Consider the following 24,962-nt stretch of genomic DNA (forward strand, 5'->3'; position numbering starts at 1 on the left):
AACAACAACAACAACAACAGGAAATACATGAAGAAATGCTCACAATCTTTAGCCATCAGAGAGATGTAAATCAAAACAGCACTGAGATTATCATCTCACCCCAGCACTAGTGGCAAAGTTCAACAGGACAGAAAATAACAAATGCAGCAAGGATGTAGAAAAATTGGGACTCTCATACACTGCTAGTGGAACTATCAAATGGTACAACCACTGTGAAAAACAGTATGGAACTTATTTACAAAGCTGGAACTAGAAATAACATTTGACCCAGCAATCCCATTGCTAGGTATATATCCTAAAGAAGTGAAAGCCAGAGAAGAACAGATATATGCACACCCATGTTCATTGCAGCACTATTTACAATAGCAAAAATATGGAAACAACCTATGTGCCCATTAACAGAAGAATGGATAACCAAACTATGGTGCATACACACAATGCAATTACTATGCACCACTAAAGAATAATGTAGAATCTGCAAAACACCATATAACATGGATGAACTTGAAGGACATATGCTAGCTAAGTGAAGTAAGTCAATTACAGAGGCACAAATATAATATTGGTTCATTATTGTGGAGAGTCAAGGAAAGGTTTATATATATATATATATATAGAAGGATGCGTTCTTTGTTGGTTACCGGGTGGCGGGGCGGTGGGATACTGCGGAAAAAAAAAAATGCATTGACCCATGTCACTTTAGTTTTATGTATTTCACTGTACATAAACTATATTTCAATAAAATGTAGTTTTATAAAAGTGTACATGTATTATCTCCATGTGATAAAATTGTATAGAACTAAATACACATACAGGAGCTCTGGTGGCATAGTGGCTAAGGCATTTGACTGCTAACCAGAAGGCTAGCAGTTCAAACCCACCAGCCACTTCTCAGAAGGACGATCTACTTCTTTAGTGATACCACCTCGGAAACCAGAGGAGGGGTCGCAGTGAGTCAGATCTGACTCAATGGCAGTGAGAGAGAGAGAGAAATACACATACACATGTTTTTTTATTGTTAGTTACCATAGAGTCCATCCTGACTCATGACAACTCCACACACATGTAAAATTGGTGAACTCTGAATAATGTTCCTGGATTGTATCAGTATTCAAGGTTGGACAACAGTTATGCAAGTTTTCTCTTGGGGAAAACTGGGTGAATGGTATATAAGATCTGTCTATTATTTCTTATAACTACAAGTGAATCTTAAACTGGCTCAAAATTAAAAGGAAGAAAAAAGGATGTGGATTATTACATCATAATATTAAATTTTACGAGTATTGAAAGTTAAAAACTTAGGTTCAAGTATGGAACCTTAAAGGTAAAAACATCCTTGAAGGAAGAAGATGAATGAGGGAATCTCACTGAAAGAGCAAAGTCAAAGAAAAAGAAAAAGAACCAAGAAAGAGTAATACTTAGGAAACCAAGGGAAGAAAACACATAAGGTGCAGAGGGAACTCAGTAATGCCAGGTGATTCAAAAAGTTCAGGGAGGATGGGGAAAAAAAAAGGTGGGAAGACTGTTTTATTTCCCAAGAAAGCATTAGGTGGTGAGTTTTACCAGAGCACTTTTAGCAGAGTGGTTGGCCTAAAGCTAGAAAGCATGAGCAAGTGACCTCTAGGAGGACCGCTTAGAACATTGAGAACACTCCTCTTGGGAGGCCCTTCGTGGAGAGCAGAAAGAAAATGGAAGCAGTAAGTAGCCAGGTGAGGAGACAAGGTCCAGGGTTATGCTTGTAGTACTGTAGAGTCTAGAGTAGGTTAAGGCTGAAATGAAGAGAATGGGTGAGGGGAGGACAAAAAAACAAAGAGTGAAACAGCAGTCAGGCAGTTAGGGACAAGGATTTGGAATCTGACAGTCTTGATTTGGGCTCCATTTTATAGAAGAGAAAACTAAGGTTAAGGGAATTTCCTAAGTGTGTCAGAAGTAATTTAGGTAGAATTTGGATCTAGTATTTAATGCCTAATTTTCTGAAATATTATTTACTCTGAAATTGTGCCACAAAAAGACTCTTCTTTTGATTTTTGTTTGTGGTGATCTGTCCATGGTACAATTTCATATTGTACTCTAAGATTGCCTTTATCATTTAGTTGTCTGTTTCTGGAATTTTACTGTTCTGTTAAGCTGCAATATTTCCTTTTTTCCCACAATTATAAATTAAAATCATATTTTTATTAAATAATCAAAATTACCCTTGTTCTATTTCTTTTGTTCTTCCTATCTTGTAGTTCATTGTTTTACAAGAAAATGAACTCACTTTTCCCTAAAATCATTCACTTACATCCCTCTTACATGGCTATCCTTTAAATGGGTTCACCACTTATGACTTGTCTTTCCAAAATAGCAGAAAATTAATAGGTAAGTGCAAAGGGAGAAATCTAAAATACACATTTAAATTTAGGTACCACTTTTCTTTTTCCTGCAGCTGTTTCTTTTAATGTAGAACAACACTCTTTGAGTTGTATATTCATTCTTCAGAAACCCACAGAACCTTATAGCAAACCTGTCCTAACTTAGTTCTTTGGTACTAAAAATCATTATTTAAACTTCTCTGGCAAATAATTTCTTAAAATTCACTAACATATTTACTAAATAAAAAAACAAGAAACTTAAAAAACTTATTGGCATGCACAGATGCTCTTGCTGAGTGAGTACCTCCTGTTCAGAGTGAAGAGGGAACATGATGATAGCTTAGATCTTTTAGGTTAAACAAAGTGCACTGGTATTTGAGGATATATATATACACATATACTTTTTCCACTCAGTGGCACAATTCACCATTCATAACCTAACTTCTAGTTAGATAACATTTTTGATAAAGCAATATATATATTTTTTAATCTATTCTCACATGATTCTTTCATGGACCTTTTAGGTAGAGTTAAAAGGAAGACACAGCTGTCTACACCTGAGGGGGCAGTTGGCCCTGCTCAGAGAAGGGCCATTAAGAGCACACACATGTGCTTGGATTTTAATCCTTAGTATGTGACTGCTTAAAAGAAGGGAGCTTCAAAAATGAAAGTCCAAAAATCATTAAAATCACTGCTTTCATATTTCATCTCTAAACTGAGAAAAATAAAGATTATTTGGAATATATTTTGGAAGTTAAGGGTGTGTTTTTCCTTTAATGGAGTTTAGATTTTTTCCCTTTATTTTCCAAGGAGACCATAGGCAGTTGATTTAGCTGAAGTTAGCCAGAGAAGAAATATTATTCACAAATAATTATTTTACCTTTTCAGTAACAAAAGTATTTTGAATTTTTATTGGGCATATCATGGTTTATGATTTTATTAGTACAGTTCTAGGTAAATTTTCTATTATAGAACTCAGCACTTTTATAAAACACAATTTCATGTTTATTTCATATTGAAAGCATAACCTCTGTGAGTAAAAGTAGAGGAAAGTTGGTTTTCTATTAGTTTCTGCCTTGGGCTTTATCAAATTGGACCTTTCTCATTAGAGTTTTATAATCAATTCTGTTATGACATCATTATTAAGTGTCTTACATTATAATCTCAATCTCCTAGCCAGCCATTTTTTGTTTCGGGCATTTACATTTCTGATGGGGCATATATTCATGTGGGATAGAAGCATGAATAAAAAATGTCTTTAACTTTTGAAAAAGTTAATATAGACATTATAAGTCAGAGGCATTTATAACCAAATTAAAGAGAATTGAGAACTTTAAAATTTCTTAGCTGTATGGAGATTATATTTTCTTCTACTAGGGTAACGAACAAAGACATTATTTTCAGAGATGAATGTAGACAACACTTCTACATTCAAAAAAATGAACTTTTTAACATGAACATTTATTTTGCATTACTGATTGCAGATGATGTTTATTAAAATTTAAAATTAAGAAATCTAAGAAGACTGTAGACAATCTTGTTCTCATTCATCACACATAATTTCTTTGATTTTGGGATTTGAATTTTTCTTCTAGAATTTTATAAAACTGATGTGTTTTAAATAAATCATTTGGGTTTTTAATGTCTGAAGGGGAGAGTGCTTAGCATGAAAAGGCATGTTTATAGTTATTTGTTTCATTATTGTTACTGTTGTGAATTTTGAAACTAAATATTTCCAAAACATTTAGCTCATAATATAGCTTAGGTTATTTTAAAATTTGGTAATTTTTTGTTGAAGTGAAAAGTTTTATTTTCCCTTGTTATTAGATGAATGTGCATTTTTAAAAAAATCTTGACAGATTAAAATTTCTCTGCTTCTTCTAATTTCTCACAAGCTTAAATAGTCATTTCAGTTCATGTTTACAGATTTACTGTATCTGCTTCCCCTTTCTACCTCAGACATTTTACAAGGTCCACTTACATGCTGTTGTCAAAGTCTTTCTGTACATTTTAAATCTTTAAAGTTTTGTAGATCAGAGATTTAATCATCAACTATATATGTAAAGCCTTGTATTTCTATGGATTTTTATGATGTCAAATTCTCTTAAATATTTAAAATACCAAAACAAAACCTAAATTGTCACAATGATTATTATAGCAGATTACTCAAATATACTTCACCCTCATCAGGTCTACCTTTATTGTACTAAAAAAAAAAATCACTGCCATCAAATTGATTTCGACTCACAGTGACCCCCATTGGGTTGCCAAGGCTGTAAATTTTTATGGAAGAAGATTGCTCCATCTGTCTTCCACATAGTGGTTGGTGGGTTTGAACCACAGACCTTTTGGTTAGTAGCCAAATGCCTTAACCATGTAGCAGCAGAGCTCCTTTTACCCTACTAAGGGGAGCGAATTAACTTCTCCAGCCCCTTCTCCGAGCCACCAGCCAGCCACCAGCCAGCAACCAGCTCTACAGTCATACAACTGAGGAAATTGACCTCTCTGTCAATCTCTAAAGACAGGAAAATTTCTCTTTTGTTTATCATCTCATCTATAGATCTTTAAATGTCCCTTTTGGAATGAAATCTTCATGTAAGCTTAATCTTTAAAAAATCAATTTAAATTATGCTTTTAAATTTAGACAAAAAGTTAAAAAAAAATCTAGACTAAGAAAAGCAACTGTTCTAAGTACACAGTGAAATCTGTTGGTGTTCAGTTGGTTTTATTTTTACCTTTTCATTGTGATTTGGGTGAAAGTTTGCAGATATTGATTTTCCATTTGACAGTTCATACACATTTTGTTTTGTGAAATTGATTGCAATCCCCACAGTGCCACAGTACTCATCTCACCTCCTCCCTGTGGTTACCATTTCCCTTTGTCCTTCTTTCCTATCCATTTTTGCTTCTGACCTTTATCCTTGGGCAGATGCTGCCCTTTTGATGTGGTTGATTGTTCTAAGAAGTGCTTATCTCCTTGGTGTTATTGTTCACCTCATATGTCTGTCTATTATTTGGGTGAAAGTTGAGACACAAGAATGAGTTCAGTTCTAGGCCTAAAGGATGACTAAGGGCCATAGTTTCAAGGAGCTCCATCAGTCTCTTTCCAACTAGTGAGCCTGTTCTTTATAATGATTTTGAGTTTTGTTCCACGTTTTTCTCCCACTCTATCCAGGATCTCCAATTTTGATCCCTTTCAGAGTGGTTGGCAGTGGTAGCTGGGCACCATCTAGTTCTTCTGGTCTCAGGGTCATGGAGGCTGATGTTCATGTGGTCCAGTAGGTCCTTGGTGTAATTATTTCCATGTGTCCTTGATTTACTTCATTCTTCTCTGCTCAGGATGAGGAGAGAACAGTAGTTTCCCACTCAAGAGCTTTTAAGATCCCAATCACTACTCACCAAAGTAGAGTGTAGAACAATGTCTTTGTGTACTATGTTATGCCAGTTGACCTTAATATCCCCTGCAGCTATGATCCTGAGCCTGCAGGTCCAGCAACTCACCCCTTCAAGATCTTTGGTTGTGGCTAAGAAGTTATCCTAACTTTTCCCCCTGTTAGCACTACTGTATGTATGGACATTTTTACACCATATACAAATACAAATGCAAAAATATCATCTGCCTATCCTGTATGCAAGGAGCTCTGGTAGCATAGTGGCTAAAAGCACTTGACTGCTAACCAGAAGGCTGGCGGTTCAAACCCACCAGCCACTCCTCGGAAGGAAGGTTGGGCAATCCTACTTCCGTAGTGATACTGCCTTGGAAACCCAAGGAGGGGTCGCTATGAGTCGGGGGTCGACTCGACGGCACATAACAACAACAACAACAATCCTGTATGCATATTCATGGGTATACTCCTGTTTGCCTACCCATACCCAGTTATCTTGTCTGTCTCTGCCTATGTAATAATAATGTTTATTATTACCATTAATGCAGTATTGTATATAATAAGGAGCTCTGGTGGGATAGTGCCTAAGGCATTTGACTGCTAACCAGAAGGTTGGTGGTTCAAACCCACCAACCACTCCATGGAGGGAAGACTGGACAATCTTCTTCTGTAAAGATTTACCACTTCAGACACCCCAAAGGGGGTCACTTTGAGTCAGAATCAACTCAATGACATATGTTGTAATAGTGTTTACCTTTGTTGTCTATAACTCTTATGCATCTCTCCATGTCTCCCTTTTCCTGTACTGTGCTGGTCACCCACTTTTGGTATATTGCCTTTCCCTTCACCAAATCAATATGTGGCTCCTACCTAGCTAGCAGTCTGCCCCCTTATTCCTGGTAACCATCAAAGAATGTTTCTTTCTGTGTGTAAACCTTTCCTTGACTTTTTATGATAGTATACTCATGCAATATTTAATCTTTTGTGATTGACCTGTTTTACTCAGCATAATTGTCCTCTAAGTTCATCTATGTTATGAGGTGTTTCTTGGATTCTTTGTTATTCTTTATTATTGCATAGTATACCATTGTGTGTGTATATGTCATAGTTTATTTATCCCACTGATCCATTGATAAGCCCTTAGGTTGTTTCCATCTCTTTCCTATCATGAACAGTGCTGCAGTGAACATAGGTGCATGTATCTATCAGCTCTGACTACCTTAGGATATATACTTGTAGTTGGATTGCTGGATTAAATGATATTTTCTAAGTTTAAAAAGGCATCACTAAACTGTTTTCCACAGTGGTTGTTCCATTTTACAGTCAATGGTGTTCAGTTTTAATCTTCATTCACAACTGTCATTTTTTTTTCTTTAATAATGTTTATAGAAAAGAAGAGAAGAAGTTTGGAACTGATTCCTCTTACTGCTAGGATGGTGATGGCCCACCTGGTGAACCACCTTGGACATTACCCCCTCAATGGGGGCCCTGCCATGCTTCACAGCCTCATCAGTGAGAACCATGATAACACCCATGTAGACTCCTCTGAGTTGTCCTCTGAGGTGTTCAGGAGCCCAAACCTGCAGCTGTTTGTATTTAATGACAGCACCCTCATATCGTATCTTCAGATACCCACAGAGAAATCAGCAAGCAGCCCACCAGTGGCTGCCCTCTCTGATGTGAGAGTAATTATGAGGGATATCTCAGGGAAGTACTCTTGGGATGGTAAAATTCTATATGGACCTTTAGAAGACTGCTTTGCTCCCAATGGAAGAAATCCTTCATTTCTTATTTCAGGCTGGCATCAGCAAACATTGAGACCTCAGAAAGACTTTTCTCAAATTGAAGAAGGAGAAGATGTCCTTGACAAATTACTTGAAAACATTGGCCACACAAGTCCTGAGTGCCTTCTATCATCACAGCTAAATCTAAATGAGCCTTCCCCATCCCCATGCGGAATGAGCCATGACCAAGAGAAGGAAATCATTGAGGCCATTTTGCGCCAAGACGCACAAGAAGATGAGTATATTCAGGGATCTAACTCTGACTCTGCTATGAGAGTCACTAGTCAGGGTCAGCCCATGCCAATGGAGCCACAAGGACCCTTCTATTTCTGCAGGTTGCTGCTTAATGACTTGGGAATGAATTCTTGGGACAGAAGGTAATGATCCACTGTAGTCCTTCAGTTATTTTATTGTTGTTTTCATGTGATTGTTCTTTTACTAATTTGGGTCTAGGGAAACAGAGAATGGAAATGAAGATTTTCTCTGTTTGAACATTTACAACTTGTTTTCTGCTGCTAAATTAAAGTTAAGGCTGAAACTAATTATGCTCTACTGATGCACAGATTGAAATCCAAATATCTGTTGTATATTTTAAAGGGTATTAAGCATTTTTTTTTAATTCTGCTTCATCCATTATTGTTTCTACCTTCATACAAGGTGCTAATGGACTACACAGATTAATAAGCCATATTTCCACCTTACATCTGATGAGAGAAGTAGGCTTGATATAACTTTTTTGAAAGATACAGTGGTACAAGAGTTCAAGGTACTGACTGAATTCAATGGGGAGTGGTGGAACAGCATGGATTTGAACTAGAGTGGACTTTTAAGGACAGAGATGTTGTTTTGGTTACCTAGTGCCGCTCTGACAGGAATAGATGCCACAAATGGGGTAGCTTGAACAAATAGAAGTTTATTCTCTCACAGTTTGGAGCTTCAAGTCTGAGTTCAGGGTGCCAGGCTCTAGGAGCTGAGTGAAAGCCCCTCAACCATGGGCTTCAGTTCTGCCTCCTGCTCCTGGCCCACTGAAGCTGGAGGCTTTTCTTTACTCAGCTTCTGGCTGCTAAGGCTGACAAACCCAAGGTCAACAAGTAACAAGGCACAGTCCTGATACTACCAAACCACAGAGCAGATCATTAATTCAATTCCATTAAAAGTCCCAAGATAGGCAGAGCATGGTAGGCCACCAAACAATGACATAGCTACATGCAGGGTTCAAGCATGCCATAGGCTAGAGACAATTCCCAAGCCTTCTTCTTATATACAGGAAGCAGACCATATCCCTAAGGCAGCTACTCAGCTGCTCACAGTAGATTCCACCATGGAGTTGATTGCCAGTCTTATCATGGAGAATACTACATCCAGCTGCCCAGCCACTCAGCCAGGCCTAGCCAAGTTGACACACAACTTAACTACCACAATTCTACCCCTTGTCAACTTGGCATCTGTACAGAACTCCTTCACTGGATGACTCTAATGCCCTACTTCCTGAGTGGCGACCTCACCCCCTTGGACTGGTGGGCCCCGTTCCTCTACCTTTTGGGCATGGTAGCCCTGACCCCTCACTCTTGGGCAGCAGCTATGGCTCCATCCCACTGGCCCACATGAACGAGCAGCCCCACACTCCAGAACCAAAGTCTAACTCCTTGAAACCTAGGGGGCTATGGTGGTTCTATCCCCAAAGGCCTGTTCCTACCCTTGTGGCGGAGGCAGCTCTGCTTCCATTTCCTTGGTCTATCTGCTTCTGCCAATTAATGCCTGAGGGCAGTCTACTCCACCAGGAATCTTCCTGCCCAAAGGACACTTAGCTTTCTTGCTCTATGGGCCGACCAACCTGCTACTCCAATTCATGCCAGTCTCTCCTACCAATTAATCCCTGAAGGCAATCCACTCTGCCAGGAAGCCACCTACCCAATGGCATCTAGCTTTCTCCTCCATGGGCTGGTAAGGCTATAGCTGTCTCATGCCATTCTCTTGGCTCTGCTTCTGCTGTCTCTCATTCCAGTCTCTCAGCTCTGCTACTGTGGTCTCTGATGCCACATAGTGGGGTCTCTCTGCCGAGGTCTCAGATCAAGGACGCACTCCACTCCTGTTACTGCATTTTAGGTATCTGTCAGACCAGCATTCCATTCTCTCGGTACCATATTCTGTTTTGGTTACCTAGTGCCACTCTGACAAGAATATGTACCACAAATGGGGTGACTTGAACAAACAGGAGTTCATTCTCTTACAGACAATTTGGAGGCTTTAAGTCTGAGTTCAAAGTTCCAGGCTGTAGGGGCTGGATGAAAGCCCCTTTTGATATCTAAAATGTGGAAACAGGAGTGGAGTGCGTCCTTGACCTGAGACCCTGACAGAGAGACCCCAGAATGCAGCATGAGAGAGAGCAGGAGCAGAGCCAAGAGACTGGCATGAGATACAGCAGGAGCAGAGCCAAGAGAACTGGCCTAAGACAGCAACAGCCTTACCAGCCCACGGAGGAGAAGGCTGGATGCCTTTGGGTAGGCAGCTTCCTGGCAGAGTGGGTTGCCCTCAGATGTTAATTGGTAGTAGAGACTGGCATGGAATGGAGCAGCATGTTGGCTGGCCCACAGAGCAAGAAAACAGTGCTTTTTGGGCAGGAAGATTTCCTACAGAGTGGGTTGCCTTCGGCATTAATCAGCACAAGCAGAGAGACCAAGGAAATGGGAAGCAGAGCAGCCTCAGCTTCAAGGGTAGGACCATGGCCTTTAGGGGTGGAACGACCATAGCCCTCTAAGTTTCAAGGAGTTAGACCTTCACCAACTTGGTTCTGGAGTGTGGGGCTGCTCATTCATGTGGGCCAGTGGGATGGAGCCATAGCTGCTGCCTAAGAGAGAGGGGGCAGAGCTACCATGCCCAAGAGGTAGAGGAACGGGGCCCACCAGTCCAAGGGGGAGGTCTCCACTCAGGAACTAAGGGATTAGAGCCACTTAATGAAGAAGATCTGTATGGATGCCACCCATTCAAGATCTGTACAGGTGCCAAGTTGACAGGGGGTGGAATTGTGGTAGTTTAGTTTGTGTGTCAACTTGGCTAGGCCTGGTTGAGTGGCTGGGCAGCTGGATGTAGTATTCCTAATGATGAGACTGGTAATCATCTCCATAGTGGAATCTACTGTGAGCAACTTGGGAATGGTTGAGGGGTGTTTTGGTTACCTAATGCTGCTCTGAGAGGATTATACCACAAATGGAATAGCTTGAACAAACAGGAGTTTATTCTCTCACAATTTTATAGGCTTTAAGTCTGAGTTCAAAGTGCCAGACTCTAGGGGCTGGATGAAAGCCCTCAACCTTGGGCTTCAGCTCTGCCTCCTGCTCCTGGCCCACTGAAGCTGGAGGCTTTTCTTCACACAGACAGCTGCTTGCTGCTGAGGCTGACAAGCCCAAAGTTGACAAGTAAAAAGGCACAGCGGTATCACCAAACCACACAGGCCATTAATTCAAGTCCATTAAAAGTTCCAGGATCGGCAGAGCATGGCAAGCTGCTGAACAATGACATGGGTACATGCAGGGTTTAAGTGTGCCATAAGTGAGAGACCATTCCCCAAGGCTTCTCCTTATATACAGGAAGCAGACCATATCCCTCAGACAGCTGCTCACGTAGATTTTACCATGGAGTTGATTACCAGTGTCATCATGGGGAGTACTACATCCAGCTGCCCAGCCACTCAACCAGGCCAAGCCAAGTTGACACACAACCTTAATTACCATAGATGGGTAAAAGAGATTCACAGCAGGGCTGACAGGAAAAACAGGCACAGATAAAAACATTCAGTCACGCATCTGTTGACCACAGAGCCCTCCAATGTCACTGGAGAGTGAAGGGATACAGTGGAATTTTGATGCCTTTTGAATGTTTTAAGGAGGCTGGTGTTCATTCTGTAGGCTTCTATCTCGAATCTGGAGTGAATGATGTGAGCAATAGATGTATAAATGGATGATAACCTACTTATAGGTAGGTTTGTTCATTGATTAGAAATGGGCAAGATTGGTCTGTGATCCATGGTTTTTCTTTCATGCTTTTTTCTTTACAGGAAGAACTTTCATCTGTTGAAGAAAAATTCAAAATTATTAAGAGAGCTAAAAAATTTGGATTCCCGTCAGTGGTATGTGAAAGTATATTAAACTACTTTATTCCTGTCTCTATGTTCTTGGATAACAAATAGAGCTACAGGAATGAATATGCCTAGAGAGCCACTTAAGAGTAGTTGTGTAACCTTTGATAAGTGAATTGATATATTCTGTGAGAATTCCCAGATATGTAGTAGAGCTGACAAGGCAAGTTGTAGTCACTTCTTGGCCACAGCCAGCTTCCCAGAGGGAGTGAATAGTTGAACCTTTGGGCTCGAGACCATAGTTACAGGGGATGTCAAGCTTAATTGGCATAACATACTACATAAAACATTGTTCCACCTCCTCCTTTGGCGAGTAGTGACTGGGATCTTAAAAGCTTGCAATCAGCCATCTAGGTGCAGCGAAGGGTCTCTCCTCATCCAGAGCAAAGAAGAATGAAGCAAACCAAAGACACATGGAAACAATTAGTCCAAGCACCTGGTATACCATGCGATCCGCAGCCTATACGACTATGAGACCAGAAGAACTAGATGGTGCCCAGCTACTACACTCAACCATTTGGAGGGGGATCTATGTAGGAGATCCTGGTTAGAATGGAAGAACAATGTGGAGCAAAACTCAAAATCATTTAAAAGAAAAAAAAAAAGGAACCAGGTTTGCTGCTTTGATAGAGCCTGATAGAACCACTGAGACTGGCCCCTAGCTGCCCTTCAGGTCTGGAATGGAACACACTCCTGTGGCTTCCACCCAGACAGAAGACAGGCATATGAGGTGAACATTTACCTGAGGTAGATACACTCCTTGGAGAGAAAAATCATGGGAGGATTGAAGAGCTCTGTATGCACAGGGAGACAGCTTGGGGGGCAGGAGTACATGGAAGGAAGGACCCAGGGAAGAGATAACTTTGGGGAGGAATTGGGAAGGGAGCTGTTGCATTGTGGTAAATTGTAGTCAATGTCATGGGGCAAAGTGTATGTGAGCTGCTGTATGGAAAGTGAATTTGCTCTGTAAACTTTCACCCAAATCACAATTTTTAAAACAGAAAGAGTAGTTCTGTACCCTAGAATCTTAAATTAGCACATATCATGCCTTTGATATTTTTACCCTTAAATAATAAACTTTCATGTTTGCTACACTAAGAGGAAGTCAGTATTCCCACCTAATAATATGCCTTTTATCATCTTCCTATATGGCAGACAGTTGACATATATTCTCATTTAATCTTTGCAACAATCTCTTTTCCACATGAGGAAACAGAGACTTACCTAGGTTACATAACCTGCTTATGGTCCCTCATCACATTCAGGGACAAATGATTTGGATCAACCAAGTGAGTCTGACTGTATAACCCATGCTGAGCACCAATGCATTAGCATTCTGTAGTCTTTGTTTTATATTGGAAAAGTTAAAACCAGCATGTTTTAATTAATAAATCTCTATTAGTAAGCCAAATTAATTCTATATTATAATTCTCCAAAGCTGGTCAAATTCTAAAATCTACGCCTTTTCCATACAATGTCAGAAGAGATTCTAAAGATGAGGTCACAGCCCTGAAAAGTTTGATTTGGGAGAATGCATGCTTCCAGAACCTTCTAACTGAAGAGTAAATGTAGCAATTGGTACATAATAGGTGCTTTGAAAGTCTTGGAAGAGAGAAATTGTTTCAGTTTTTTAAAATATTGAAAAAAAATAACAAAAAACTGCTTCCTCCCCCTCTTCCTTAGCATATTGGTCTAATATTGTATCTGCTCTGAAGTGAAAAATTCAGAAAATCTTCCTCAGGTTTATTGTTTAACTCTTCACACTGCATTTAAAGTATATATAAGTGTATTTTATTCACTACATTTTACTAACCCCTTTTTTAATTCATAAAGTTTTTAGTAAATTTTGAGCTATAAGTTTTGTTTTTATTTTTCTGCAAAGACTCATGTGATAGAAGGGACTTTTATTATATTTAAAGAGAATTCATACAATCATTGATTATATAGAGTCATTTCTCAATGCTCTTTTCTTTCCACTTAAGAAATTAGACTACACCGTGATGAGAAGAATAACGCTGAAACAAGATTGTTGGCTCATCCTCTAGGGTACAAATACAAACTGAATTATTTGACATTTTATTGAATGCAAAGCAAGATGAAGTGTCTTTGCATTTGTTGTACACAGACGAAGCAGAAGCCCTGGGAGGGGAAGACTGTACAGCTTTCCTTGGAGGGGAAGATATGAGCCCCTCTAGCCCCATCTTGTCATGAGAAGATTAACCCATGTTTTTTCTGTTGCCATAACCCTTAGGATGGGTGTCTTTCAGTCATCCCACTCCTGGTCTGTCTGTACTGTTTTCTCATCATCCTCTTCCTCCTTTTGTTCCTGATCTTTCTGTTGCTGAGCTGATTTTTTTAAACTCTGCTGCTGTTGTCTTGGTTATTCCCTTGTCCATATTTCCAGTGCTGCTCATACCAGTCATTCACTGTTAGAGTTGCCAGGCTTGGATAACCAGCTCCAAATACCTTGACGTGGGCCATGTCCCAGATGAGAATGATATGTTTCACTGGTGGCCTTTCTTGATGGGATGAGTGAGAAGTTGAAGCCTCTTTTGAGAAGTCTTTCTCTCAGACTCTTTATCTCTTGGCCAATGCTCTCAATCTCTTCCAAGCTAATACCAGTCCACCTCCAAAGGTGAAGGAGATAATATTCATGAACATGCTCATCATTTTCTTGGCCACTTTCCACAGCAGACTTGGTGCCATTACTATCATGTGGCAGAGTTTGAGCTGCCCAAAACCAAGAACAACTCAGCTGAAAATAACACTGCTAGCTCCTCCATGGCCTATCCTAACCTCATTAATAAGCCATCTCAAAGACAAGCTAAAGTAGAGACATACAAGCAGAAGAAGGAAATGGAGCAAAGATTGTCTGCATAGAACTATATGTTTTGAAAGGCTAGTGCAGTTACTGGCTAGATTGAGTCTTTAGATTGTTGCTAGGATTGAATAAAATGGAAAATGGATGAGGAAGCAAGGAGGAAGAAATGAAATAACAAGTCTTGCTTGAACCCAATATGCCTTGAGAGGTCCTGTCCTAGAACTTGGGGAAAATACTAGCGTTCTCTGTTTCCTTCATTCAGCAGTCAGTCAGTCAGTCATTTATCTACTGTCATGCTTCCATTTTCAGGTACTTTATTCCTTTACTTAACACTTATTTTGCTGAGTTATGTACTGACTGAAAAAATATTTTTATCATCATAAGTATTTAGGTATCTTTGTTGTGATTTTTGTTGTTTATTTTTTAATTTTGAGCAAAACTCAAAAGGTGACACATCCTTAAAGTTCACTTTCAAGAAAAAGTGATTCATGTCACTATGATTTACCTATCATGTTCATCCTCTTACTCTTTTGGTGGTCTGAATTTTTGAACAGGCTGTAAACACAATAATCAATAAACTCTAACTGCCATTTCTTTTATATGCTTTTTTTCTTACAAAAATCCTTTTGTTATGTTCCTAAGGACAAAGCAGATACAACCATATTAAGCTTACATGTTTCCTCGCACTCCTTCAAAACCATCTAGTGTTAAGATGGATTTGTTTATATTAGCTACTATATGGGAATCATAGGTTTTCTTTATTTTTTCTTTTGTCTTCTTCACTTTTCGGAGTTCCCACGTATCTTCCTTGTCACTCAGGACTTCTTAGAGCTTCTTATAGTTACACATACATTCAGGCATGAACTATTTTGTGTATATTTTCCAAGTCTTGGTAATGTGCTGGTATGGGTCTTCCAAACCAGGTTCCCTCTGCAGAAAGGATATGAGGTCTTTTTCTTCTAGATGACTTTGTTGCTCTTGTGTAGGGTGGTAAATATTTTAGTATCATGAAATTCACAAGGATTAAGAAAGAGGTAGGACTAAAAAGTCCATTCATAATTGTGCCTACAAAAAGGAACCATCCTCTAGTCAGAGGCCGGCAACTCCATTGTCATTTTAAATGTCCTTACATCTTTAATATTGAATTTGTCAAGGATTTCATTTTATTTGAATCCACAATCAACACCCATGGAAGCAGCAGTTAAGAAATCAAAAAACTTATTGCATTGGGCAAATCTGAGCAAAAGACCTTTTTAAAGTGTTAAAAAGTGAAGATGTTTCTTTGAGGACTAGAGTGCACGTGACCTGAGACGTGGTATCTTCAGTTGTCTCATATGCATGTGATAGCTGGACAGTGAATTGGGAAGACCAAAAAAGAATTGATGCCTTTGAATTATGGTATTGGTGAAGAATATTGACTATACCATGGACTGCCAGAAGCAAGAGCAAATCTGTCTTGGAAAAAGTACAGCCAGAATACTCCTTAGAAGTGAAGATGGCAAGACTTCATTTCATGTACTTTGGACATACTATCAGAAGGGACCACTCCCTGGAGAAGGACATTACAGTTGGAAAATAGATGGTCAGCAAAAAGAAGCAGAACCTCAATGAGATGGATTGAGTCAGTGGCTGCAACAACGGACTCAAGCATAGCAGTAATTGTGAGGATGATGCTGGGTTGCTATGAGTCACCAACTCAATGGCACCTAACAACAAACCACATTTTTTGATACTCAAGTGAAGCTTATGGTAAGCTATGAATCTACAGATTTGAGTTTAAAGAATTAAAATAAAACTCATTGGAAGTGAAAAGCATAAAACAGTTATACCTCACATTGCCCATCCTCAGATTTGATTTCCCAATTACTGTTATATTTCTGCTTCTCTAGAAGAACAGAGACTGTTGAAATTCTGTGAACGATTTCTTCTGAAGGACTCTGGGATTCATTTCCTCTTCCTTTTGCCCTGGGCAGCACAAACAGTTAAGGACTTATTTACTGGCATAAAGGTTGATGGTTTGAACCTGTTATAGAAGAGGATCAGAGATTTTTTTTATTGGACTCAACAGATCCTTGCCTATCTCTACTAAGAACAGTTGAGACTGAAAAAAGTTTCTCAGGCAGGTTCCTTTATTTTTATTTAGCAAGTGAAAATGGAGACAGTGTGGGCTATAAAGAGCCACTAAGCAACTGCCTCCCCGAAAGGGAGTGTCTTAGGGTTTTATAGGTTTCAGGAAACAGGAAAGTTACACATATTCATAGTTTCGGGGGCAGTTTTGGGAGGTGTCCTGCCTTATCATAGCAGGCGGGGTTATAGGTTAGCATGGAAGTGGCAATAGACTGGCTTCTGAAATGGGTCTATGTAGCACCAGTGACATAGTTCCAGTGACTTTTGTTTCCTTGACATGAGTTTTAGCTTTCTGGGAGGGAGAAGTTCTTTCTATACATGCTCCTGGGTCTGTAAGCAGGAGAGTCAGTAGGAAGCGGGGTGGGGGTGTTTCTAGTTTAGCTGATAGAGCTTGTTTATTGCTTATGGTGCCCCTAGGTACCATCCCCAGCAGTGATAAGAGGCTTTCTCTCTAGCCTAACTGGCCTAAAAGATAAAAAAAAAAAAAAAAAGTTTTCTAAACTAGCTGGCTTCAAACCCACCTAAACGCACCTCGGAAGACAGGCCTGGCAATCACAGAACTTGAAAATTCTATGCAGCAGTTCTACTCTGCACACATAATGGGGTTACCATGAGCTGGGTCAACTCAGTGGTGGCTAACAAGAAGTTATCCTCTAGTTCCAAACTCCACTTTTCAAACATGCTGAAATATTCTGTGCTTCTTATCTTGTAATTGTGGCCAATTTGTTGAGTGTTAATACACTTTAGTTTTGTGAGTTACAATTGAATTATTAGCTCCTTGGGGTGCTGTTACAGTAAAATATGCCTTTTGAATAGCTGGTTAGCAAATCCTTTGCACCTTGATTAACCTTTGCTTAAAACCCCAACTCCTGAATGTAGTGCCTACTTGACATCTAAAAGGAGCTCTGGCAGGTAATGCCTAAGGCATTTGACTGTTAACCGGAAGGTTGGCAGTTCAAACCCACCAGGCACTCCACAAAAGGAAGACAGGCAATTTTTTCCAAAGAGATTTACCACCTTGGAAACCCAAAGGGGGTCACAGTGAGATTTTTTTGTTTGTTTGTTTGTTTGTTTCATTTTGTTTTGGTTTGGTTTGGTTTTAACATCTAAAAGGATGTCCACTAATTTTATGGTAAAGGATGTTTTCGGGGTTCTCCACCCCAAAAAAAAGAGAAATAAGCCTGGGACTCTTAAGCCATGTGAAACCTAGAATGTCATTGTGTGTTGGCCATTCAGTAGGTAAAAACATAACTTGTCCCTGAAGTTTTAGTTAAGATATTTCTATTTCCTATTTTGGGTATCAATTTATCTGGCTGTTGTTGAGGTATAGTACCTTCTTAACATGTTCTCAGGAAAATTAGAGATTATCGTATAACCATTGTTTATATAATATGAAGTTAAAGGTATAAATTGTGTGATGTGCACACATGTAAATAATAGTGGGATTTCTTTTTAAATATCAATGCCTTCATGCTACCACTTGGTAAAATGAACTTTGAAGTTCTTTGTTTTGTTTTTTAATGTGACAGCATACTGAAACAGACCTATTTTGATCTATTCCTAATAATGAAGAAAAATACATTCTAATGAGATGGGAGAAACCATTGGTTTTATATATATGTGTTCCTGAATTACTTGCTCCTTCAGGCATTGACTGTGCAGTGTGTGGATATGAAGTATTGTTGATGTTAATAATTATTTAAGAAACATGGCTCTTAACAAGGCCAGATACAGTCTGCATCTTCGCAGGCTCTCCTGGTACTAACATTTTGGAAGATGTGAAATTTGATGAATGTTTACAGCTAAAGGTCACCTTTCTTCCCCACTACATCAGTCAGTTGTTCCTTAGTGCTCAAGAGTTAGTGAGAACTCAAAGACCCATGAGCAGCTACAATGTAAAGAATTTTCACTTGGAAGAGAAGAAACAAAAACATCTCAGATAAGCCTGAGAGGATTTTTATGTTATGTAAAGTATGTACTATAGAAAAAATGAAATGCTGAAGACCAAAATACATAGAGACTGCTGAAAGAGACAGTCTTTTAGGTCATAGGCTATGACCTATGTCATCATTTAAGCCTCAGGTTATTGTATTTCTTGGAATTGTGTTGTTGTTATGTGCTGTCGAGTTGTCTCCGACTCATAGCAACCCCTCCTTGGGTTTCCGAGGCAGCATCACTACGGAAGTAGATCGCTCAATCTTCCTTCCGAGGAGTGGCTGGTGGGTTCGAACTGCCAACCTTCTGGTTAGCAGTCAAGTGCCTTAGGCACTACACCACCAGACCTCCCATCTCTTGGAATTAGCTAGTCATATTCTAAGATGTTAGTGTCCCCTTTCTGTTGCTTGGAACAACAGTAAATGGCTGTAGTAAATTTGTAGTTCCAGAGCTCTCAACTGCATGAGAAGCTTTCTGAAAATCTGAGAGCACAAGGTTTCCAATAGAGCATCTGCCCTTCCACCTATCACCACAGGAATACCCTCTCTTTACAACACCTGTCCATCCAGGGATCCACTCCAGAAGATGTTTTCATGCCTTGCTAGTCATAATGTTCAGGATGTTCAGCCTTCCTGGTGGCAGTGGACAGAATGTATCAAAACCTTAAAAATGGTCAGTGACTGAAGAATTCTACATCTATGAATATATTTTAAGAAAATATTAAAAATACTGTGACAATGTCTGTTATGAGTTGAATTGTGTCCCCCCAAAATAAATGTTTTAAATCCTAACCTCTATGCTTGTGGTTATAATCCCATTTGGGAACAGGTTGTCTTTGCTATGTTAATGAGGCAGGATTAGTGTAAAATATATTTCGAGTCAGTTTCTTTTGAGATATCAGAGTGATTAAAGCAAGTGAGCAGAAGAGAGATGGGATAAGATAGATGCTAAGATCCATGGAGATCTCCAGGGAACCGGGAAGTAGAAGCTGAAGAACAAGGACCTTTGTCCAGAGGTGACAAGAGAGAGTAAACCTTAACCTAGACCCTGTACTCTTGAGTTTGAAATTCTGGCCTCCTGAACTGTGAGAAAATAAATTCTCTTCGTTAAAGCCATCCACTTAGCGTGGCATAGTGCCTAAGGCATTTGACTGCTAACCAGAAGGTTGGTGGTTCAAACCCACCAGCCACTCCTTGGAAGAAAGATTGAGCAATCTACTACTGTAGAGACACCACCTCGGAAACCCAAGGAGGGGGTCGCTATGAATCGAATCAACTCACTGGCAGTGAGTTTGGTTTTTTTGGTTTTATGGTATTTCTGTTAGAGCAGCACTAGATAACTAAGTCAACATCTTTAAAATTGAAAGCAACTTAAATGCTAATAAGGATGATTTATTTAAATAAGAATAAGGTACATAAGTATATTGGAATGTTTCCCAGCCATTAACAACTTTGTTATAGAAGCACATAGAACTAAAAAGTGCTCATGAATATTTTAAGTGAAGAAAATCAGTTGCACAACAGAATAGAGTAGCTTCATTGTTGTGCGCAAAAATGTACACTAAAATGGTAACAGTTGTATTCCTTGCTTATGTGTTGAGATTACAAGTGATTTTTGTTGTTCTTCTTTTCCCTTTCTATGGAGGAGCCCTGGTGGTACAATGGTTAAAGCTTTCCACTCCTAACCAGAAGGTCAGTGGTTCGAACCTACCAGCTGCCCTGTGGGAGAAAGATGTGGCAGTCTGCTTCTGTAAAGGTTTATAGCCTTAGAAACCCTATGTAGCAGTTCTACCCTGTCCTCTAGGATTGCTATAAGTCACAATTGACTCAATAGCAGTGGGTTTGGATCTGTTTCTATATTTTCTAATTTTTCTTCTGATTATATTTATTATATGGAATAAACTATTTAAATAGGGAAGAAAATTCTTCCCCTAATTGCTTACTTTCATTTCTGCTTATTAAGATTGAAGTTGTCAAACCAAACCAAACCAAACTCACCGCCATCGAGTCGGATCTGACTCATGGCGACCCTTCCTTGGGTTTCCGAGGCAGTATCACCATGGAAGTAGATCACCCAACCTTCCTTCTGAGGAGTGGCTGGTGGGTTTGAACTGCCAGCCTTCTGATTAACAGTCAAATGCCTTAGGCACTATACTACCAGAGCTCTGAAGTTGTCCAAGACTTTATGTTACTCGGTTCTACTGTCAACAATGATGGAAGCAGCAGTCAGGCTATCAGACGATGTATAGCATTGGGAAAATCTGCTGCAAAAGACCTCTTTCAAGTGCTGATGAGCAAAGATATCTCCTTGAAGACTAAGGTGCACCTGACATAAGTCATGATATTTTCAGTTGCCTAATATGTGTGTGAGAGCTGGACGATAAATAAGGAAGACTGAAGAATAATTGATGCTTTTGAGTTGTAGTGTTGGCGAAGAATGCTGAAAGTACCATGGACTGCTAAAAGAACTAACAAATCTGTCCTGGAAGAGTGCAGATGGAATGTTCCTTAGAAGTAAGAATGGCCAGACTTTGTCTCACCTACTTTGGTCATGTTGTCAGAGGGACCATTCTCAGGAGAAGGATATCATGCTTGGTAAAGTGGAGGGTCAACAAAAAAGGGGAAGGCCCTCAGCAAAATGGATTGACACAGTGGCTACAACAATGGGCTTAGATATAGCAAGGATCATGGGGCTGGCACAGGACGAGGCAGTGTTTTGTTCTGCCATACGTAGGGTCGCTATGAGTTGGAAATGACTTGACGGCATCTAACAACAACATGAAGTAAAAGATAACTCACACAGAAGGAAATATTTGAGAATTCATTACAATCTGGACATCAAATTCTGCCAAAATATATGTCTAATCAGATTACAATGTTGAAATATAGATAATAGAAATATTTTCATATTGTTTGAGCAATTGATAGAGAGTTGTTCCTATGATATTTTTCAGATTTAATGCAAACATAAGAAAAGTAGAATTGCCCTGGAAGTGGTAATTCACATTTAAAAAAAAAAGAGAGAGACAAGAGTAAAACTCTTGGCTGATGGAGCTGTGAAATGAGTAGTTCTTATTTAAAGCTCTATTTGAATAAGAACAGTGTTTTCATCTCTAAACTATCACCAAATTACTGGTTATAGGTCCATTTATTTTGGCACTTAAGGGTTTAATTTGTATAAGTTGATTATGAATACACTGAAATACATTATCTCCAGCCAGCTCAACAGAGATTTAGCTGTGCTTCAGTCCAGCTATATGCAAAGGAGTGTGCTAGATATACAAAAACTAAAAAGGCAAGCTTCTCTCCTCAAGTACATATCATGTTTACTTGATTTATCAGCTCTTATGGAGGAAGTGGATAAAGGGCTTATGTGGACAAAAGAGGTTCTTTCTCACCAAGTACCTTCAGAATAGTCAGAGTGCAAGGTCAGTACATCTACACACACATGCAAAGAAAGTACCTAAATATGTTCTTGTTGGAAGAAGTTTCTGTTTTTCATGAAGTCTTGGCATATGTTACAATTCCAAACAGAGAAAACTACCCAATATTCTTATCTCAAAATTTAGAAAGAAAAACATGGACAGCCACATAGATCTATTCACAGCTGATATCTGTTTGAAGTGTTTTTAGAGTTTTGTGGGTTTTTTTTTAACCAAAAGTAGAAATAGTTTGCCAAACGTTATTCTCTGACATGGTAATAAGTAGACTGTATAGTTGGGAGTGTGATCTCTGGAATCAGACTGCCTTGCTTCAATTCCTGGTCTACTGCTTGCTATGTGTGCTTTTTGTATCCTTCCTTTTCCTCCTTTCAGCCACCTGCACAAGGGAAGTGATGATGATAATACTTATCTCATTAGGGTGGTTGGGAAGAATAAATGAGATTATGTCTTAAACCTTCTTAAAACAGTGACTGACCTCTAGTAAGAGTTCAATAAAACAATAACTGCATAATGGCAGTCATACTGGTGGTAGTAAGAAGATATAATTTTTTTATAAGAATTCTTAACTCCTGTAAATTTAAAAACTTACAGCCGTGAAACACACAAAATTGCAGTGTTTTACATTGCTGAAGGTCAAGAAGACAAGTGTTCAATCCTCTCCAATGAAAGAGGGAGCCAAGCGTATGAAGACTTTGTTGCTGGACTTGGATGGGAGGTAATTCATGTCATTCTACGGGTGCTTATTGACTGTCACTATTTAAAGATGTGTATAAACTAGACATTGATTTTGTTTATTTCATTTATATATATATGTATATGTGTGTATATGTATATTAAAACAGCATGGGTAGTATTCTGGAGTTAAAGATTGTGTTAAATTTGACCTCTTTTCTTGGTTGCTTTTCAGCTGTTTATACATGAACTTTTGTTTCTCTTACTTTCCTCTTAATATTATTTCATTTGCTTTTTGTCAGAAATAGTCAGATGGCCTCACCCATCCATAGACCGTTTATAGTAAGAGAAGACAAGATGTGGGCAGAAAAGCAATGGGCTTGGCCACAATATGGAGATTAGAGAAGAAAACAATGACTTGATGGATGAAAAGATGAAGAAGGGGTTGAATGGAGTCAGATGTTGTAATACAAATAGAATATCATACCTATGATGGTTTAGATAGCAACCTGTTTCCCTAAGGTAGATACCAGGATGATTCATATGGAAAAAGTTTGTTTTTTTTTTTTTTAAATAATGCGATGACATACGGACATTTACACACACAAGCAATTGTTTATTTGCAGGAACATAAATCAGTGGGAAAATGTTGTTGTTGTTATGTGCCATTGAGTCGGACCCAACTCATAGTGACCCCTCCTTGGGTTTCCGCAGTGGTATCACTATGGAAGTAGATTGCCCAACCTTTCTTCTGAGGAGTGGCTGGTGGGTTCGAACCGCCAGCCTTCTGGTTAGCAGTCAAATGCCTTAGGTACTGTGCTACCAGAGGTCCCTATAATATAGAAGAATTCAGAATAGATAAAACAGAAAACAGTTTTCTTATGTTTCTTTTGGTTTCTCAGTTGTCTGTGCTTTGATAAACTCCCTGCATCAATTAAGAGCAAGTGTCACTTGTCTCTGAGAGCTCAGTGTTAACAAGTAGCAGGATATAGAGATGGGAATGGGGTAAAATCATGTACTTTAAAAAAAAAAAAAGTCAAGTAAGTTTATACCGGGTATGTATCCTAAAGAAGTGAGAGGCAGGGCACAAACAGATATATGCACATCCTTGTTCATCATGGCACTATTCACAATAGGAAAGAGATGGAAACAACCTAAGTGCCCATGAACTGAGGAATGGATAAACAAACTGTGGTACACACAGTGGACACTATGCAACCCTAAAGAATAATGAAGAACTTTTAAAACATGACACAACGTGGATGAACTTGGAGGACATTACACTGAGTGAAATAAGTCAGTCACAAAAGGACAAATATTGTATTCGTCCACTATTATAAAAAAAAGTCAAGGAAGGCTTTATACATAGAAGGAAAATTTTTATTGGTTACCAGGGATGGGAGGGGAGGGGAGGATAAATTTCTTGATAGGTTGGGGGTTGGGTTGCAGGGAAGCTTTTGTTTGGGGCCATTGAGTTTATGCTAATGGTGGTGGAATATTTTGGAAAAGCATAGCAATAACAGTGACATAACATAAAAAATGTCATCAATGTCCCTGAGCTATAAATGGAGAAGTTGTTATGTTGGCAAATGTTCCTATAGAAATACTCCTTTGAGTGCTCCCTCACCTCAGATATAAAGATTACCATACTAGCTAATTGAGAAAGCAGAAAATCTTACAAACTCATCAGTAGGGAAACTCTCTCTGTGTTTGTATATAGTGGGTGGAGGATAGGGAAGAATGGAAGAAATATGCATCCAACTTTTGATAGTGGTTTTCTTTGGTCAGTAGGATTAAGGAGCAGTTCAAATTTTCAGGTTCTATTTCTTTAATATTTTAATTTTGACTAACTTTGTGTTACATTTATTTGTAATCAGAAAGACAGACATAACATTAATTAGAATTGTTTTTAATCTATATTCCTGTTTAGTGAATAAGAACAGCTCAATTTGATCTTCATTCTTTTTTCCCTTTGCAACCTCTACCAGGTGGACCTCTCAACTCACTGTGGGTTCATGGGCGGTCTACAGCGCAATGGCAGCACAGGTCAGACAGCCCCCTACTATGCTACCTCAACTGTGGAAGTGATTTTCCATGTTTCCACTAGGATGCCATCAGACTCAGATGATTCACTCACCAAAAAGGTAAGCAAAGGGCCTCCTCAGGGACCGTTCTTAGCCTCCTTCATTTGTAAGTGAGGCTTTTCTGGAACTGGAGGGAGGCCATGGGGTAGAATGAATAAGACTGATTTCCGCTGGACTCCAAATCAGTTTCATTCTTTCTCAGCCTACAAAAAAAAAAAAAAA

The 24,962-nt window shown here is 39.1% G+C and overlaps 1 protein-coding gene across 1 annotated transcript in view; it reads left to right on the plus strand.

The window, feature by feature from the left end:
* RALGAPA2 (Ral GTPase activating protein catalytic subunit alpha 2) overlaps positions 1-24,962 on the plus strand; it is a 479,248-nt gene that overhangs the window by 263,088 nt on the left and 191,198 nt on the right. Inside the window, 4 exon segments of the mRNA XM_042781969.1 lie at positions 7,130-7,901; positions 11,579-11,650; positions 22,576-22,699; positions 24,645-24,800. Of these exon segments, the coding sequence (XP_042637903.1) occupies positions 7,130-7,901; positions 11,579-11,650; positions 22,576-22,699; positions 24,645-24,800 (1,124 nt within the window).

Source organism: Orycteropus afer, unplaced genomic scaffold, assembly GCF_000298275.1.
Source record: "Orycteropus afer afer isolate SDZICR_OR568_19922 unplaced genomic scaffold, OryAfe1.0 scaffold00208, whole genome shotgun sequence".
In the NCBI taxonomy this organism is placed as follows: Eukaryota; Metazoa; Chordata; class Mammalia; order Tubulidentata; family Orycteropodidae; genus Orycteropus; species Orycteropus afer.